Here is a 19,565-nt window from a genome sequence, read left to right on the forward strand (position 1 = left end):
TCCCACTGGACTATTCTCTTGGTACTCAGACCAACTTGGCACTCTGGCCATTCTCTCTTTAATGTTACCCGAGATATTAAACCTTTTTTAGAAGAGCGAGTCAAATTCGAAGGCAGGAGGCAAAGCATCATCACAACACAATCAAAGTCAAGTGTTATGAAATAGCAAGCGTCCTTAACATCTCTACAATAACGTTCTCCATAACCTCTGCTCACAACCACACAGCGGACTTACCTAAAATTTTGGGATGACGTCAACCTTTCTCTGGTACTCCAGTTCACAGACTTTCGACAACAGCCCAGCAACAATAATTTGGGATTTTGTAAATGGACCCCTTTTACCTCTGAGTAATTTGGATAAAAGTCACTGGTGTGTCGTTGGTCTGGAAAGAGGAGTTTCCATCGAAGGTCTATTGTCATCCGGGTCACAGCACCAAATTGTTGAAGAATAATATAAAATCCAGTTCAGGAATCCGCTGTGGGGTTGAGAGTTTTATTTCAGTAAGCCGGCGGTGGGCAGGACCAGCACAGATTGTGTCTGAAGTTGGTATGCCGACACAGAGAGGTTTGACAACAGGGCTTTTATACAAAAAGTTCAAAGCACAGACGGCAAGAATCAACAACCCAAAGGTGAAAGACAAGGAGCAATTGAAAGCTATTTACAGTCAGATGTGATCGTTTAGTTTGGAACTACCCCATAGTAAGTCAGGAAGTCCATCATATGGCATCCCCGAGGATCAAGTCTTCGTCTCTGCAGGTGCCAGGAAGCCGGAAATTGCGTGACAATGTGTCTCAAGCAGGGATATGAGGCTGAAGCCACCTGCAAGGCGTCGTCCCTGCAGGGGTTCAGGAAGCTGACATTCAGGTCGACCACGGTGCTGTCACAATGCCTCATCACATGGAATTTTAAATTTTGCACACTGATTTCAAAGAATGTCAGTTTCTGTAGTTCAGATGGAAGCAAGAGTTAAAATATGTCCCTCAGCATGAGCCTCTCAGAGCATGCAGGAGAAAACCTGCAGTATCCATCTTGCTGTCAAGACTTTTAGCAGAATTCTTTTAGAGGATTTTTTTTGTTATGCCCAACGACTTTGCAAGTCAAAGCATGTCAGTTTCTGTAGTGAAGCGGTTATCAAGTTAGCCTAACACATGAAACGTCCCATTTGAAACTCCAGTCCTCTTCAGGACAGGAAGGCCGACCATCTCTTTCTTGCATTGGCTCTCATTGCAGTTCCACAACTGTCAAAAAGAAAGTAATTCACCTACACTTTAAAATGTCCAACTTTACAGGAAAAAAGAAACATATTAACTGCCTGCTATAAAAAAAGGGGAACAATTTTTTTTTCTCAATGTTTTTTTTTCACACCCATGACATCTCTGTGGTGGATGATTTTTTATTCTACCACAACGGGACAACTAATATGAAGCCACACATTTATTTCTAATATGATTGATGTTGTGCCACAGGGGAGGTGCTGGTTCAGTTAAAGAGTCATTAATGATTGTCGAAGGACAATCATTAATAAAGTAGATTATCAAATTGAATTATCAAAATGACAATCAAAACAGCAGATGTAATCAGGAAAATGATAACTAAACAGCAAAAACCAGTCTCAAGGTAGATTATTCTGCAGAATAATAGTGAAGGGAGGAGTCCGAGCACAGGCATTTGCAACAGCAGTTGTGACAAATATGTGTAAAATAAGCACAAACAACTTCTCTCATTCCAATTAATCGGAATTTATTTACACAAGTGTCAAGAAGATGGCAAAACAACGTTTTGGATAAATTCTGACGGCTAAACTACCTAAAAACAACAACTAACTAAAATGAACACAAACTTCAGATTACCTGTGTGTGTGTGTGTGGGACGGGGGGGTTGGTAGATTACGTGAAGGGGGGTGGGGGTGGTAGTAGGAGCAGAATGAGGGGAGAAAACAATAAGATAAACAAACACACTCAACTAATGAGCACAGTTGTGACGGGATCACCAGTCCGGCTCACAACGTAAAACTAACTTTTAAAATGTGTTACTAAGTTTCTCTGCCCAGACACAGAACAGCCTCTTATGTGAATCCAGCCCGTCAGTGTTTCTTGATGAAACAAAGAGTAGTTACGCTCAGCAGGGGATCCTGATAAAGAGCTGCTCTCTCTCTCTCTCTCCTGGTCCAGATGAGGACCAGTGTGGATGAGGGGAATACATGGGCACAGCAGCTGGGCCTCCTTCAGCTCCAGGTCGGTCCAAAGGCGTTCACGTCGAGGAATGCAGGGCCTCAAAGCTGTCCAAAGGCCTTAACTGTTCATATAATCACACAATCCATAGTTCATATCGGACTGTGGCCCAACAAATATTTCTGATATCTTTTCTCATCATTTGTATTGCTGCTGGCCGATCGGGATGGCTGACTTCCTCATTCGTCGTTGGGTGTGCGTGTATCTGTCTATTATACATATATATGCTTTAATGCATCTAGAAATATTTGTGTGAGAATGCCCGTAATGAATAAGATTGTACACGGTAAATAATGTATGCTTTTATATATAGATGAATACAGGGTACATAGTGTTCATATAGAGGGACATGTAACTGCAAATGGCAATAATCACCCAGGTATCCGCAAATTTATACTCATGTATACAACAATATGTTTACACTGTGTAAAATTAATTTGTGTAACTTCTCAATACATCAAATTTTTGACATCTAATAACAAGGGTCTATGTGAAGACATGGTATTGACTTCAAGGAGTAGGAGAAGTTTTTTTTACTTCTTCTTACTTCTTTTTGAACATGTCAAAACTGCTGCTGCTTCAAAAAAAAAAAAATCTCTTGCATTCATTGCTCAAGTATGTTCGAGCATTTCGGTTACTTACACTACCATCATGTTCAAAATAAAGACTTTTGAATTGAGTTCTTGTATTTCATTTTCTAAATCTGGTTATAACTGAACAGCTCTTACAGCTGTAAGAATCTGCTGCTTTTTAAAAAAAATATTCAAATTCCTTCCCACAATCTAACCACCACAATTATTTCTTTCAAACTAAATTAACTAAACTGGTGCATTTTAACTGAACTCTCAAAATAAATGATATCACCACTGATCACAAATGTACACTTTTTATCCAGTGTGAATACGTTGATGACTCTTTAGAGAACCTCGTTGGGCAAAAGCCGCTCCACACTGATCACACCTGTAAGGCTTGTCTCCAGTGTGAATACGTTGGTGAGTCGTTAGAGTACCTTGCTCGGCAAAAGCCGCTCCACACTGATCGCATCTGTAAGGCTTGTCTCCAGTGTGAATACGCTGGTGTCTTGTTAGAGCACCTTGCTGGGCAAAAGCCGCTCCACACTGATCACATCCGTAAGGCTTGTCTCCAGTGTGAATACGTTGGTGTCTCGTCAAATGACCTTGCTCGGCAAAAGCCGCTCCACACTGATCGCATCTGTAAGGCTTCTCTCCAGTGTGAATATGTTGGTGACTAATTAGAGAATTTTGGTGGGCAAAAGCAACTCCACACTGACCACACCTGTAAGGCTTGTCTCCAGTGTGAATACGTTGGTGTCTCGTTAGAGTACCTTGCTCGGCAAAAGCCGCCCCACACTGATCACACCTGTAAGGCTTGTCTCCAGTGTGAATACGTTGGTGGCTCGTTAGCGTACCTTGCCGGGCAAAAGCCGCTCCACACTGATCGCATCTGTAAGGCTTGTCTCCAGTGTGAATACGTTGGTGAGTCGTTAGGTTACTTTGCTGGGCAAAAGCCGCTCCACACTGATCACAGCTGTAGGACTTGTCTCCAGTGTGAATACGTTGGTGATTCTTTAGATGATCTCGTCGGGTAAAAGCAGCACCACACTGATCACAGCTGTATGGTTTATCACCAGTGTGAATACGTTGGTGATTCGTCAAATGACCTTGCTGGGCAAAAGCCGCTCCACACTGATCGCATCTGTAAGGCTTGTCTCCAGTGTGAATACGTTGGTGAGTCGTTAGGTTACTTTGCTGGGCAAAAGCCGCTCCACACTGATCACAGCTGTAGGACTTGTCTCCAGTGTGAATACGTTGGTGATTCTTTAGATGATCTCGTCGGGTAAAAGCAGCACCACACTGATCACAGCTGTATGGTTTATCACCAGTGTGAATTTTCTTATGGATCTTCAGGTTTGATGAAGTGGTGAAGACTTGTTCGCAATCATCACAGCAGTATCTTTTGGGTCTTCCTTTATGATTCTGTAACAGAGAAGATGACTTACATTATCTTGGCTGCATTATCAAAATCCTTTTAAGTTTCAAGTATGGAGCTAGAACAGTCTCATAATTCCCAAATGCACACGCCGATCCACAAATGCAAAGGACAATTCACACAGGACAAAATACACAAATGTATTTTTGATGCACACACACAAATATAACCTGATTTACAAATGTTTTTTTGTCTGTGGGCTGAGCTGGATTTGCGTGTGACTTTTGAGACTCACAAATGCGTTTTTTTTAACACGAAGGATCTGCAACCAATCAGATGTCTTCCTTTTTTTCAGCCAATCATAAGAGCACACCCCACGTGGGGGACGATTTACTCGTAAACCAATCAGATATCTTCCTTTGTTTCAGCCAATCATAAGAGCGCACCCTACGCGGGGGACGATTTACTCGTAAACCAATCAGATTAAAGGGGCGGATACACCTGCTGTTTGAGCAGTGATTCAATATTTGGAGTTGGTGGAGTAAAGATAAATAAACAAGACAGCAACACGGGATGGAGAGGAGATCACTGCTCTGCTTTTTTTGTGATCTCTGTAAAGAAAACAGCGTGATCGGAGATGGTTTGTCAGGCCGTTCAACCAGAGCCGTCGGGAGACTGGAGAGCTCCAAGTCCTGCCGATGCAGCAAATGATGATGAGAAACAGCAGAGATATTTATGTATGTATCACCACCTGCCCGACCCCACTAGGTAATGAAGCCTAGAATCGGGAACCAGAAAGAATGCAGTTCTGCCGAATGATGTTTAGTGGAGGCAGACATTATCTCATTACTGATATGATTTAACAGAAGATTCCTAAATTGATTAATACATAGATTGGATTTTTGTTTACAGTTCATTAGAATGGCTTTCTTTGCCATACATAAGGCAGTGAGAAGCAAGTGAGCCAGGTTTTTTTGATTTGATTTATTTTATTTTTGTACATGTGTAAAAAATAAAATAAAAAATCATCCTTTAAAACTTGCTATCTTGATTTACATGTGCCAAAAAAGGAGAGGGAGGGGAGAAAAAAAAACATCTTCACACTGAGTAAAATATACAGTGTCAAGGTGCAAAAAACACCTCGGCACACAAAGCAACAAACATCATCACAAGACTTGCATCTGGGGGTGGGGAGGTTGGTGGGGGGGATCCCGGCACAGTACATCCAAGTGATCGCCGCGGCTGTGTGGCGCTCGAAACCCGGAGACTGCGTTGGGGGGGGGGGTGGGGGCTGATAAGAGGGGGGGGGAGAAGGCGTTGAGTTGAGGGAGGTGTGGTTATCAGCAAGTGTGTGTGTGAGCGGTAGGTCCGTGAATTTCGCTCAGAGCTGCTCCTCAGCCAATGTCCTTGATGTTATCAGACGGCTCAGTCAGTTCTGAAAACAGGTCCACAGATGTTCCTGGAGAGGGGAGGGTTAGTTGGGGCAGAGTCCCTTGTTTACATTCCACCAGGGAGATTGTGACTAGAGCGATCGGCCAAAACCGCTCTGTCAAGGCCAGATTATAGAATCAACAATTATATTGCAAAGAACAGAGAGACTTAGTAATTTTCCGTCAGCCTTTAGTCTCTGGTTTAGTGCTGGGCGGTATACCGGTTCATTCATTATGATATGAATTTTTCATATACCGTAATACCGGTGAGTAGCGCACACAAAGTTGGGAACGCGGCGCGGCTGGGCGCGGCGGAACGCTGCGCCGCTGGACACTGTTTGTGAGGGGACTGTTTAGCGAGTGAGCAGAGCCGGCAGGGAAAAGTCAACAGTGCCGCGTGTCCGCGTGTAACCTAAATCTACCATGGCCTCAGCGTTAGGGCTCGGCCAAGTGAGGCTTTATAAATATATGGGCTTTATAAATTTATTAAATATATGAGCGCGGAGTCGGCGAGGAGCTGCGCGCGGCGAGGAGCACGAGCCGGGCGCACCGTCAGTCGCGCTGTGAAGCCTGATTTATGGTTCTGCGTTAAATCGACGCGGAGCTTTTGCCGTAGGTCGCGTAACCAACGGCGTAGGTCCTGCGTTGGTGTAACGCGGAACCATAAATCAGCCTTAAACCACACCTGCAGCCCGTCAGGAAAAGGTTAAAATAGCGGGGCTGCCAGTTTTTGATTGCTGGTTCGTTTTGTTAACTCTGAGAGCTTTATTGGTTTGTTTGTTAGTTTGCTGGTGTTTTTTTTTCCTCTCTGGGATTTTTGAGTAATTTATGAAGGAGTTCTGAGTTCCCTCTGAGCAGTACTCGAGTTGAGGGGGGATGAGGGGTGATGTGATGGCATCCCCCCCTGAAATAAAAACGGTCCAAATCATCCCCCCTGTAAAACTGCCATCCCCCCTTTCCATCCCTTATGTCATTTCATCAATGAATGTGGTTTTACTGCTATTTCAACATTTAGAGTCAACACCAGAAAAATAACTTATTTGACAATTTTCACCTGTTTCAAGTAAATTTTCACTTGAAATAAGTAGGAAAATCTGCCAGTGGGACAAGATTTAGCTTCTTATTACAAGCAAAAGAATCTTGTTCCACTGGCAGATTTTTCTACTTATTTCAAGTGAAAATCTACTTGAAAACAGACTGATTTATTGCTTGTGTAGTTGAAAAAAATACATGAGAACAGGACCTTGAAAAAAATTATCGTAATTGTAAACGGCATCAATTTGTGAGGCCATGCAAATCTGTATTTATACTACTGTGGACATTAATGTTTTTCTACAATATTTCGTCCTCATTACAGTAAAATAGGCAATTCTAAGTCAATTTACTGCAGCAATTCCTTTCCAAATCATTAGAAAATGTGGTTAACACCCAGTTGTGCATGAAAAAAAAAATACCGTGATATACCGTGAAACCGATATAATTTTGAAAAATACCGTGATATAAATTTTTGGTAATACCGCCCAGCACTACTCTGGTTCATCAATGGCGACTCCAAACAGACGAATTTGTGATCAATTCCCGCCAAGCCGAGCTTCCAACTTCTCCAAGGTCTTCTCCATCTTGCCAATGAGCTCAAAGACCGCCGCCAAGACATGGAAAAACTTATTCATGCATTCATTTTCAATAGGTTGGAATATTGCAATGGCATCTTTACAGGCCTTAACAATAGTGGGCGACCGATAATCGGCCGTGGCCGATTATCAAATTCGATATTCATAATTTTATTAATAATCGATATCGGCCCCCCCAAAAAAATTTCGATTTTTTTTTTTTTTAAGAAAATCGGCTGCATAAAGTGTATATCTTATATTTACATTTTTGAAAATATTTTTAAAATCTGCTGTATAGTTCTTAAATGATCAAAGTGGAACAATATACAGTACAGGCTTTTCTCGCTCTCTCGTCTCATCTCTCCTTCTCTGAGACATAAAACAAGCGCACCCTCCCCGTTACACATGTCAGTCACGTGCTGTCGTGTGTGCATTATCATTGGCCCCCGACCAGCTGCAGGTGTCGGCGCTGCTGTCCGGGACCGGCGCTCACTTTAACTTTTCCAAACTCGGCCTGTTTGCGCCATGAGCTCATCCACGTGGCTGTTACGCGACTCTTTTCAAAGCAAACCGGTTTAGTAAAGACGGGAGGGGATGTTTTCTCCTCGCACGGCTCCGGAGAGCGGAGGAGCCGCTCAGCGCGACACGCGCAGCTCAGCATTTAGGCTGATTTATGGTTCCGCGTTACACCAATGCAGAGCCTACGGCGTAAGCGCGCGTCGCCACGTACCCTACGCCGTATGGTACGGCGTAGGTTCTGCATCGATTTAACGAGGAACCATAATTCAGGCTTTTCTGGTATCTGACACCACCACCCTCCTCCGTACCGAGTGCGCGCGTCTTCAGTGAAGTTTCAGACATATATGAAAAAAAAAGAAACCGTCTCACTGGAGAGCATGCAGAACAACTCTGCTTTCCGCACCACAACCTTGTGCTTCTTAACTGGGAGTATTGAACCTGAGGGTTTGACTTGTGGTGTTCTTTGACTTATTGTTTACACTTTACACAGTTTGAGTTACAGTATGAAGATTCCTCTTATTTAAGTTCTCCCATGCAGCTTTGTTTTTATTTATCATTATTGAGGAATGCTGGTGTAAAGAAGAGGGATGGGGGGGGGGGGATTGCATCTAATGTGATCATTTACTGAAATACTGCATTTTCTTTTTGTATTAAGAATTAGGGCTGAACGATTTTTGAAAATAATCTAATTGCAATTTTTTTCCTCAATATTGCGATTGCGATTTAATATGCGATTATTTTTTTCAAGGTCCTTTTCTCATGTATTTTTCAACTACACAAGCAATAAATCAGTCTGTTTTATAATAAACAATGCCAGATTTATTTAAAGCACAGATTACAACAATAAAGAAAACAAATCTGTGACTTTACCTCTTTAACACGTCTACACATGGGTCGTTCTCTCTGAACCCAATCGCACAACACCAAACCGGGTTAAACTTTAGCCAAAACGAGGCGTAGTTTAATAGAAAAGCACAGAAAAACTCCCACAGGGAACAAAAAACCTTCCTCACAGGCAGTACTCGAGTTGTAAAAAAAAAAAAATCAGGGGGGATGGTGGATTTTATCATATGGTGACAGATAATTTGTGCCGATTACAAATAATAAAATGTATAACAAATAATAGCACTGACCTGCAGAAATACTGCAGGAATGACATAGCAGCAGTTAAATGCAGCCTTCTGTAAGCTTTAAATATCCACTGGGCTTACATCAAATACATCAAAACACAACAATAAAAAACACTTTTCTGAACTTATCAATATGACTCTGTCCTTCACAGGATAAGTAAAATGGATCACTGCAAAAACTCACAATCTTAACAAGAATATTTGTCTTATTTCTAGTTAAAATGTCTCATTTTAGTAAAAAAAAAATCTCATTACACTTAAAACAAAAATGTTCACCTGTTTCAAGTAGATTTTCACTTGAAATAAGCAGAAAAATCTGCCATTGGAACAAGATTTTTTTTGCTTGTAATGAGAAGATAAATCTTGTCCCACTGGCAGATTTTCCTACTTATTTCAAGTGAAAATTTACTTGAAACAGGTAAAAATAGTCAAATGAGTTATTTTTCTGGTGTTATTTTTCTGGTGATGACTCTAAATGTTGAAATAGCAGTAAAACCACATTCATTGATGAAATGACATAAGGGATGGAAAGGAGGGATGGCAGTTTTACAGGGAGGATGATTTTCACCGTTTTTATTTCATCCCCCTTCAACTCGAGTACTGCTCACAGGGAACTCAGAACTTCTTCATAAATAACTCAAAAATCACAGAGAGAAAAAAAAACACCAGCAAACTAAGAAACAAACCAATAAAGCTCACAGAGTTAATAAAACGAACCAGCAATAACAACTCGCAGCCCCGCTGTTTAACCTGCTGCAGGTGTGGTTTAAGGCTGATTTATGGTTCGGCGTTACACCAACGCAGAGCCAACGCCGTACGGTACGCGGTACGTGCACCGTACGACGCGCGTCGCTGCGTAACCTACGACGAATGCTCTGCGTCGATTTAACGCGGAACCATAAATCAGGCTTCACAGCACAACTCGCTGTGCGCCCGGCTCGTGCTCCTCGCCGCGCGCAGCAGCTGGCCGAGCCCTAACACTGAGGCCACGGTAGATAGGTTACACGCGGACATGCGGCACTGTTGACTTTTTTTCGCTGCCGGCAACGTGACCAGGTTGACGTGACTGGTCAAATCGCAACCTTTGCGGTTAGAAAATCTCGTTTTATCTCATCGCTATATTATAGCAAATGCAATTAATCGTTCAGCCCTATTAAGAATGTTCTAGTTAAAGCAATAAATTGCTCACCATTCATTTAAATGAATTCTTGTATTGAAATTTGTTTTCTCCCAAAAAGGTAAAAAAGGGTAATAATCGTATCGGCTGATATCGGCTATCGGTCTTTTTGATTTCCCCCTAATCGGTGATCGAAATAATCGAAAAAAAGGCTGATCGGTCGGACACTTAACAATAAATCTATCAGGCAGCTGCAGCTGATCCAGAACGCTGCCGCCAGAGTCCTTACAAACACCAGGAAACTGGACCACATTACACCGGTCATGAAATCAGTACACTGGCTTCTAGTTAGTCAAAGGATAGAGTTTAAAATCTTAAAATCTCTGCCTACGTCTCTCACACACACACACACACACACACACACACACACACACACACACACACACACACACACACACACACACACACACACACACACACACACACACACACACACACACACACAAATATACACAGATCTACCCATTCACCTAATAGTGTATTCTGCAGGCTCCTAAAGGCCGTTAAACCCCTTCCTCTTTGTACCTCATGAGAATCATGTTTTTATATTTGTTTTTAAACTGGTTAATGTTTGGACATTGTTTTAGTTCTCAAGATGGCCGCCGAGGGCAAAGGTGGTTTGTTGGGCACCATTCAGGTCATTTGTGTTTCACAAATAATTGTACTGTTCCTTCTTGTTTGGACCTATAACGTTTTAGCACATGATGGTACTTTGACCAATCTGCCAATAAGTGAAACTGGCAAGCTCTACATGTTTGGACATGGACACAGCACGCTTTACTCCACATGGTTCTCATCTTGGTGGAGCAGCAGTAAGACATCCATTACCTATAGGACAATTTCAAGGCAACAGGGATGGGTGCGCTCATACAAGGCACTCTTGGTGCTCCTGCTCCTGGCTGGTGATATACATCTTAATCCTGGCCCGACCATGTTGTAACAACAGGCGAGCTCTATGGCGCAGGTGAGGCCCATGTCGCTGCCACCGCTCCTGCTAGCTGAGCCGCCCGGAACTACAGCGCAGCAATGCTGGTCCGATCGGCTGCTGGCCCAGATCCAGGAAGCACTGGAGCAGCAGTGCGAAGAGCGGATTGCGTCTCACTCTCCAGTCTGCCGCGGGGAATCATGCAGCCATGAGTCTCCAGTTCCGGGTGCAGAGGCTGAGCATGCACCGTTGACACCCACAGGTCCAAGCTACACAGCGCCGGGCGATGAGCGCGCAGCACACAGGGAGCTGTCAGCCAACCAGTCGGGGAACATCGAGGGAGCAGCGGTCCTGCGCGCAACTGTGCACAGGGAACCAGCAGCACACCACAACCTGGAGGACACATCTACTTGCCTGCCAAAGCGAAAACTAATCTTTGGCCTGTGTGGACCAAGAAACCAATTGACGCCAAGGTAAAATATATTCAACAACAGACGAAACTGTTCCAAACTGTAAATCATGCAAATATTCTCTGGGACCCGGATGCTAAACCTAAAGGAGTTTTTGGTGGACATATTAATATTAGGAGTCTTCCATCTAAAACAGAACAACTGGAAAAAGTATTGAATGACTAATCTTGATTACTTGGGGCTTTCAGAAACATGGCTGAGCAAGAATACTCCTGCAGGTGTCTATACAATTTATTCAGAAGAGACAGGACCCACAAAAGAGGTTGTGGGGTACTCTTGTATGCTAAAAGCAGTATCAGATGTAAACAGTTAGATTTTCCCTCAAATGATCTGGAGTGTGTAGGAGTCACAATGTTTTTGTCCCCTGAGATGTCATTCAATGTTGTTGTGCTGTATAGGCCACCAAATGAGAAGAACTCTGCTTTTTTTGACATATTGAAAGCTTGCAACAATAGAGAAACTATTTTAATGGGTGATTTTAATTTAAACTGGTTCGATAAAGCATGCTCTGAGAAGACTGATTGCCAAACAGTTTAACTTAACTCAAATGTTGAAGACCCCAACCAGAATAACCAGCTCCTCTAAAACTCTCTTGGACTTGATTTTCACAAATAAAGTGGATCGTATTAACAAAACTTATAATTTAATTACGGGGTTATCAGACCTTAACCTCACTCTTGTCTCAAGAAAACTTTTGAAGACCCGTTGGAGAAACCAAAACAGGAATAAAGTATTTACCTCTTTTATTCCTAAACGGGACTTGGAGCTATTTGATATGGAAATTAAAAATACTGTTCATAATGACCTTGTTTCTGGCCAGGACACTGAGTTGGCATGTGGCATTTTGAAGGAGCACACCACCACTATTTTATCTAAATTCACCAAAACTGGATTGCGAAGATCTAAAAGCAGAAAACAATTACCTTGGCTCAGTGAGGGGATATGGCTTTTAATGAAGGAAAGAGATGCTGCCCTTAAAAGGTTTTTAAAATCAAGACTGAATACAGACACATTTATCTTTAAAAGCCTGAGAAATAAAGTGATAAGTCAGTTAAGAAAAGCAAGCTTTTTCTTGGACGTTATATCGCAAGCAAAAGGAAATGGTAAACTGATTTGGAAGTGCATCGACAAATTATCTGGGAAAGAGCGGGCTGCAAATGGTCCCCTTGAACTCAACATAAACACTATTGTTAACAAAGCCCAAGTACCTGATACACAAGCCACAGTTACTGACAGCCTCACTGTTGCTAATATGTTCATTCATTTTTTTGTCACCTCCTTGTCAGAACTGTGTGGCCCACAGAAAATAGTGGTGTCCCCCGCATCAACTGCAGCTCCTGTTAATCCAATTACATATGATCATGCAGGCCCACCTTCTCTGTCACAATTGAATGTTTTACATTTTGAATGCATTACTGAGGATAAAGTTTGTCAAGTCAGGGCTTTCCACTAAGGCACAGACTAGCCAGCCATATTAAATAAGTAGCCAGCCGGGAGGGGTGTTGTTGGTGGTCACGTTCAGTGTTGGGAGTAACGCGTTATTTAGTAACGCTTTACAGTAACGCCGTTAGTTTTGCGGTAACTAATACTGTAACGCATTACTTTTTAAATTCAGTAACGCCGTTACCGTTACCAAAGGTGCGTTACTCCGTTATTTCTGGCTACAGTGAAGCTGTTTTTTCCTGCACGCGGATGTTTGAGTGTATGGTGTGATCAAAGATGAAACTGCACACTTAGTAGTTTGATAATCTGTGACAGTTTTACTGCGTCGGCTCAGATCACAGTACAATCAACGAGGCGCCAGTGCAAAGCAGGTGCGTGACATAAAGTGCAGTTGCGCTGAGCATCCAATAGGTGGTACTCTAATACCACCCATAACATCTCTCTTTTCTTTAAGTAAACCATAACTCAAAATTATTTTATACCCTTATTAAAGAACCCGACAGATAATTAACTTTCCGCTGTAACAATAAACAGTTCCCCTTATTATATTATTATTCTATTCCCCCCCCAGATGTTACTGTCCATACGAACCTACAGGTTCAGTCTGTCGGGAGGCCGAATCAGGCGGCCATAACGTGACCGAGCCGGGGAATGAGTTGATGACGATAGTGGAGGGACATCTGCTGTTTCCGAGGTCTGTAGAGAGCCCGATGCACACGCACTGCCGGGAAACCTGCCCTGAGCAGAGGGGGGAGAAAACATACATGCCCTCTGACCCTCAGTCATTTCACCTGGTGCTTGAACCTCATCACCTCCAGACACAGGCTCCTCTGGGTCAGTTACGGGGTGCTGTGATGGCATCGGCTCTGCCATACGTAGGTCGACACGGTTGCGGCGATAGAGAGCGCCCTCGACCTCCACCAGATAAGACCGTGGAGCGACCTTCCGCAGGCACACTCCCCGCCGCCAAATGCCGGTCCTGTCACCAGGAAGTGGTTTCATCCGAACCGCTTCACCCACTGAGAGTTCAGGTAAGTCCTTTGCAGTCCTGTCATATATGAGCTTGGAGACTTGTTTCCTGTGGCGCAATTTGTCAACTACACCCATAATGACCTGCGGTTCGAGCAGGGCAGGAGCCACTGGCAGAGCAGACTTCAGACGCCGTGCCATCAGACGCTGGGCCGGACTGCTGTCCATTCCCTCTGTAGGGGTATTTCGCCACTGTAGTATTGCTTTCCAGGCATCCTTGCCTTCCCGAAGGGCTTTCTTGCATAGATTCTTAGCAATTTTAACAGCTGCCTCTGCCTTTCCGTTGGCCTTGGGATGCCTCGGTGAGGACGTAACATGCTCGAACTCCCACTCCCCAGAAAACTGGCGGAAATGAGTACTAGCAAACTGGGGCCCGTTGTCAGTGATGACTCTGTCAGGTTGACCATACCGAGCAAACTGAGCCTTGCATCGCTTTATCGTTGTCTCTGCACTGAGGTCTGGCAGAACATCAATTTCCCAGTAGTCTGAGTAATGATCGACCACCATCAGAAAATCTTTCCCACTATGTTGAAACAGATCTAGACTCACGATCTGCCAGGGGCGTGTAGGCAGTTCATGGCTCAGCATAGTCTCTTTCTGCTGCTCTACAGCGTACTCGTTGCATGTTGTGCACTTACTGACAAAGTCCTTAATGTCACCCTGCATTCCAGGCCAGTATAAGGTCTCCCGTGCTTGTCTGTAGCAGGCGTCGCCTCCGATGTGACTGCAGTGTATTCTGGCAAGCATTTCAGCTCTCAGTGACTTGGGGATCACAACTCTCTGACCTCTGAACAATACCCCATTTTGAACACTTAACTCCTCTTTGATAAACCAGTACTCTCTCACGGCCTGCTCAGTTTCGCCTTTAACGGCTGGCCAGCCATTAAGGATGATAACCTTCACGGCTTGCAGCTGTGCATCATTATCTGTGTGTTGCTGTATCTGCAATAGTCTTTTATCAGTGACGTTGATATAGTCAGCCATATTTATGTGCTCAATTGCACGCTGCTCATCCACCATACTGCATACTGTGTGCTTGGCATGCCTAGAGCTGGGGTGCGAGCTGGGTGCAACAGCCCTGCTCAGAGTGTCACTCACGAACATCTCCGGTCCTGGTTTGTAGATAACTTGCAAGTTGTAGCTTTGGAGCGCAAGTAGCATGCTCTGCAAGCGCTTAGGGGCATTCAGAAGGGGCTTACTGAAGATCGGTATAAGGGGCTTGTGGTCTGTCTCCGCTGTGATCATATCTCGACCATAAAGATAATGATGAAAGCGCTGGCAGGCAAACACAATGCTGAGACACTCCTTCTCTATTTGTGCATAGTTCTGTTCAGTGGGCGTAAGTGCCCGTGAAGCGAATGCAATGGGCTGTCCCTCCTGCATCAGACAGCAGCCCAGGCCATGCTGGCTGGAGTCACTCTGCACTGTGACGGGTTTTGTGACATCATAGTATCGCAACACCGGTGTCATCGTTACAAGTCGCTTTATTTCTTTGACAGCTGAGTCATGTTTTGACAGCCAATGCCACACGGTGTCCTTGTCAGTGAGTCTCCTCAGAGGTTCACATACCTCTGATAGCTGCGGAAGAAACTTGGCCAGGTAAGTGACGAATCCAATGAGTCTCTGCACGCTCTTTACATCCGTTGGGGCTGGCATATCCAAAACAGCCCTGACTTTCTCTGGGTCGGCCTTGAGACCCACCGCCGACAATATGTGGCCGTGGAAGCGCACTTCAGACACTTTGAACTGAAGCTTCCTGACACTAAGCCGCAGCTTGACTTGACGACAGCGGTCTAGAAGAGCTATCAGCTTTGCATCATGGTCTTTGCCTGCCTCTTCGTCGCTGTCACCACAGCCCACAACGAGGATGTCGTCTGCTATGGGCTCCACTCCTTCGAGGCCTGCCAACAGCTCATGCTGCCTCCTCTGGTAAACCTCTGGAGCCACTGTTACTCCAAATGGAAGTTTCAACCATCTTTTCCGACCCCAGGGTGTCCAGAATGTGGTCATGAAGCTACTGACTTCGTCCAGCTTACACTGCAGAAAAGCATCTCTTGCGTCAACCAATGTGAAAACTTTAGCTTTAGGTAGCTTGTAAAGCACATCCTCTAATGTGGGCATGATGTAGTGCGATCGTTTGAGTGCACGGTTGAGGTGGTGCGGCTGTAAACATATGCGCAGCTTTTCCGGTCTTCTGACAATGACCATGTTGCTGATCCAGTCTGTGGGCTCGCTGACAGACGTGATATGGCCCTCTGCTTCGTACCTGTCCAGCTGGGCCTTCACAGCGTCCTTCATGGCCACCGGGACATTGCGTGGCGCACACTGCACTGGCTGAATCGCTGGATCCAGCTCAAAGTGGACTTCTCCAGGGAGTGCCTCCACCGGACCTGTGAAAACATCATGATATGCTGAGATGACTGCATTCCTGGAGAGAGGCTTGGTGAGGCTGTGATTAACTGTGTTGAGCTCCTCCACTCTGAGCTCCTCTGGAATAGTGAAGTGTATAAGCCCCATCTCCTCTGACATCGAGCCTGACAGCAATGGCAACTGCCGTGCGTTAACAACCTCAAACTCCAGTTTGTATTTGTGGCCCCGCACCCCACAGTCCATGGTTAAAACCCCTAGTGATGGCAGCCCGTGGTCTGAATACAGCTTAAGGGTGGTGTTGCTCTGCTTCAGCTTTTCTCTTGGAGCCAGTCTCTTTTTATCTCTGAGACTCATGACGTTGCACGTGGCTCCCGAATCAATCTGGCATTTCTGTAATATTCCATTTAGCCGAAGATTGACAAACCATTTTTTGCCTCTTGTCCTCACAGCTCCAATACTCTCCACAGCATACACATCATTTGTTTCCATCACTGTGCTTTCTTTGTCAAAGTTCAGTTCCTCAGCTATGTGTAGTTTCCCTTCCTTTCTCTTGGTTTTGTTGCAAACTCTGGCGAAGTGATTAGCTGTGCCACACGCATTACAATTTTTTCCATACGCCGGGCAGTGTTCTTTTCCCCATCCATGTGATGTGCCACAGTACTTACATGTGGAGAAACTCTGAGCCTGTGATCTGGGCTGGGCGCTCATTCTCTCTGCCATGCTGGATTGTCTTTTAAACGGAGGTTTTCCTATGGCGTTGACACTGTCCATGTGAGACCTCTCCTGCTCCATAGATCTCAGCTGCAAATCGCTCAGCTCAGCTGCTCGACATGCTTCAATAGCGCTGGAGAGCGTCAAATCCTTCTCCCTCAGCAGCCGTCTGCGTGTGCTCTCATTAGAAATGCCGATCACTATTTTGTCTCTGATCAACTCATCTCTTAAGGCACCGTAATCACAGGTAGCAGCTTTCTCTCTGAGTCGAGTCACAAAACAGTCTATTGCCTCACCTTCCTCTTGTTTACAGCAGCCGAATACGTAGCGTTCATAGATCACATTCTTTGCCGGTGTAAAGTACTGCTCCAGCGAGTTCAGGATGACAGACGCATCCGCCCGCTGCGCGTCAGTCAGCATCAGGTTGTGTTTGTAAACATGCCGACACTCTGCTCCCATAATACTCCTCAATGTCGCAGCCTGGACCTCTTTGGGTTTACTCACCAGCCCCGTTGCCAAAGCATAATCCTCATATTCCGCTCGGAAAATGTCCCAATTCGCACTCAGATTACCACTGAGTTTCATCGGAGCCGGCGGTGGTATGTTCGCGGCCATGGCTATTTCCTGGTGCTGCTCCGGTGTATCAGACATTCTCAGTCAAACGCGCTGACTAAACTCACTTGCCGGCTTCGTTAATACCGAAGCACGCCCGCTTCTGACACCATGTTTGAGTGTATGGTGTGATCAAAGATGAAACTGCACACTTAGTAGTTTGATAATCTGTGACAGTTTTACTGCGTCGGCTCAGATCACAGTACAATCAACGAGGCGCCAGTGCAAAGCAGGTGCGTGACATAAAGTGCAGTTGCGCTGAGCATCCAATAGGTGGTACTCTAATACCACCCATAACAGCGGAGACCGGAGGAAATGTAGTGTGGATGTGTGTGTGCTTTCAAAAACATGACGGTCATGCCGAGACCGCGGTGAAGTTAGTTTTACGTTGGATATTCGTTTGACACTCGACAGAAATGCCGCCCCTAGAGCGAATGTCTGTCGAATATCCAACATAAAACTAACTTCACCGCGGTCATGGAGAGCCGAGAGACGGCGAGTTTCGCAACGTGGAGATATTGTCATTACAGTAATCCCTTGTTTTTCGCAGCGGTTACGTTCCAAAAAGAACCTGTGGTAAGTGAAATTCTTTTTACAATTAAAAAGGCTTCAAATTGCGGAGATCAGCACCGCCTCGCACGTATTACACTGCTCTTCTGGCTGCGCCGCTGCATCCTGACTCTGTAGCGTCTTTTTCTCCTAAAGCCGCGGTGCAGGTGTGTGTTTCTCGAGAGAAGAAATAGTTATAGGTCCTTTTGTCGCTGTTTTTTCTTCTGGGCAAAAAGATTCTTATAAACCGACATGCCACCATTGGTTATATTTGAGACTGTCAAGCGTAGAAAGTGGCGCACGTACACTCTTTGTACATGAGGCCCCATGAGTTTTAAATCACAATTTTGTCTGAGGTTAAGACATCCAAGATTTAACAAACCTTTTTTCCCCCATTGAAATATTAATCGTTGTTGGCAGGATTTGAACCTGCGCGGGGAATCCCCAATGGATTTTTAAGTCCATCGCCTTAACCACTCGGCCACAACAACCACTCCTATATGTGTGAATCTGCAGAATCAGACAATTTAGAGACTTTTTAAAACTGGATGATTTTACTTTATCACTTTGACACATATTTTTATCTTCATTTTTTTAAATGTTGCTATTAAATCAATTTAAATTGTACATGAAATGTGGTATACAAATAAACTTGCCTTGTGTCTCCTGACTTGAACAATTCCAGGTACATATCAAATTTTTCTGTTGCAGCTAAAGTTTGTCTGGTTGGTGAACTCGTGAGGATGGATAAATAAAAAAACTGAAAGTTCATTATGACCCTGATGTGAGTTGAACACACAACCTTCTGATCTGGAGTCAGACACACTACCATTGCACCACAGAGCCTTTTCTGACATGGTCTGTATAACTGTATAGAGGATCTTTGGCTGAATGAGTCAGCAGCTGAATTCTGGTTACCCCGGCAACAAGAACCTCGACTTAGAACCTTCCGGTTTGGCTGTGAGAAAAACCCAGATTTTGTGACAAGTTCTCAAATAACTCCGATTTGTGAGAAAACCGTAGCTCCTAGCAGAAAAACAAAGACATCGTGAGAGACACAGAACTCGGCAGATTCTGACAATCTTAATTTTATTCCGATTCTTTTATTCCTTAAAATGTGTTAGTAACGGCATTGCGAAAACAAAGTGAGTTTTTTTTTCAAGAAAACTTTTGATTACATTACAGTCAATGGAGACCGAGGCAGGAATTTGCGCCCCTTTAGCCCCCCCGTTTAAATGTTGTACATACCCGGCCTGTCAAAGTCAAATTTTTGAATCCCAACACCTATGTCTACATTCTGACCAAAGATTATTGGTCTCCTTTTTACGGTTTGGCCGTGACCTCGAGTTACAAATAAAAATTAAGGTCATTTTTTTACTGTCTCTCCCACTCAAATGACAGCTCCACTC

General features: G+C 44.3%; 1 protein-coding gene and 2 non-coding genes across 3 annotated transcripts in view; all 3 read right to left on the bottom strand.

Moving 5' to 3' along the window:
- Positions 1-1,861: 1,861 nt before the first annotated feature.
- The window catches only part of LOC133460935 (zinc finger protein OZF-like), a 40,141-nt gene continuing 22,437 nt past the window's right edge, over positions 1,862-19,565 (bottom strand). The window contains exon 3 of the mRNA XM_061741650.1: positions 1,862-4,228. Coding sequence (XP_061597634.1) covers positions 3,119-4,228 — 1,110 coding nt within the window. The 3' untranslated portion in view covers positions 1,862-3,118. The remainder of the gene's footprint in view (positions 4,229-19,565) is intronic.
- On the bottom strand, positions 18,565-18,647 carry trnal-uaa (transfer RNA leucine (anticodon UAA)). Its single transcript has one exon. It is a non-coding gene; the product is annotated as a tRNA-Leu (tRNA).
- On the bottom strand, positions 18,931-19,002 carry trnaw-cca (transfer RNA tryptophan (anticodon CCA)). The gene has a single exon. It is a non-coding gene; the product is annotated as a tRNA-Trp (tRNA).

This window comes from Cololabis saira, chromosome 15 (genome assembly GCF_033807715.1).
Source record: "Cololabis saira isolate AMF1-May2022 chromosome 15, fColSai1.1, whole genome shotgun sequence".
NCBI classification, from domain to species: Eukaryota; Metazoa; Chordata; class Actinopteri; order Beloniformes; family Belonidae; genus Cololabis; species Cololabis saira.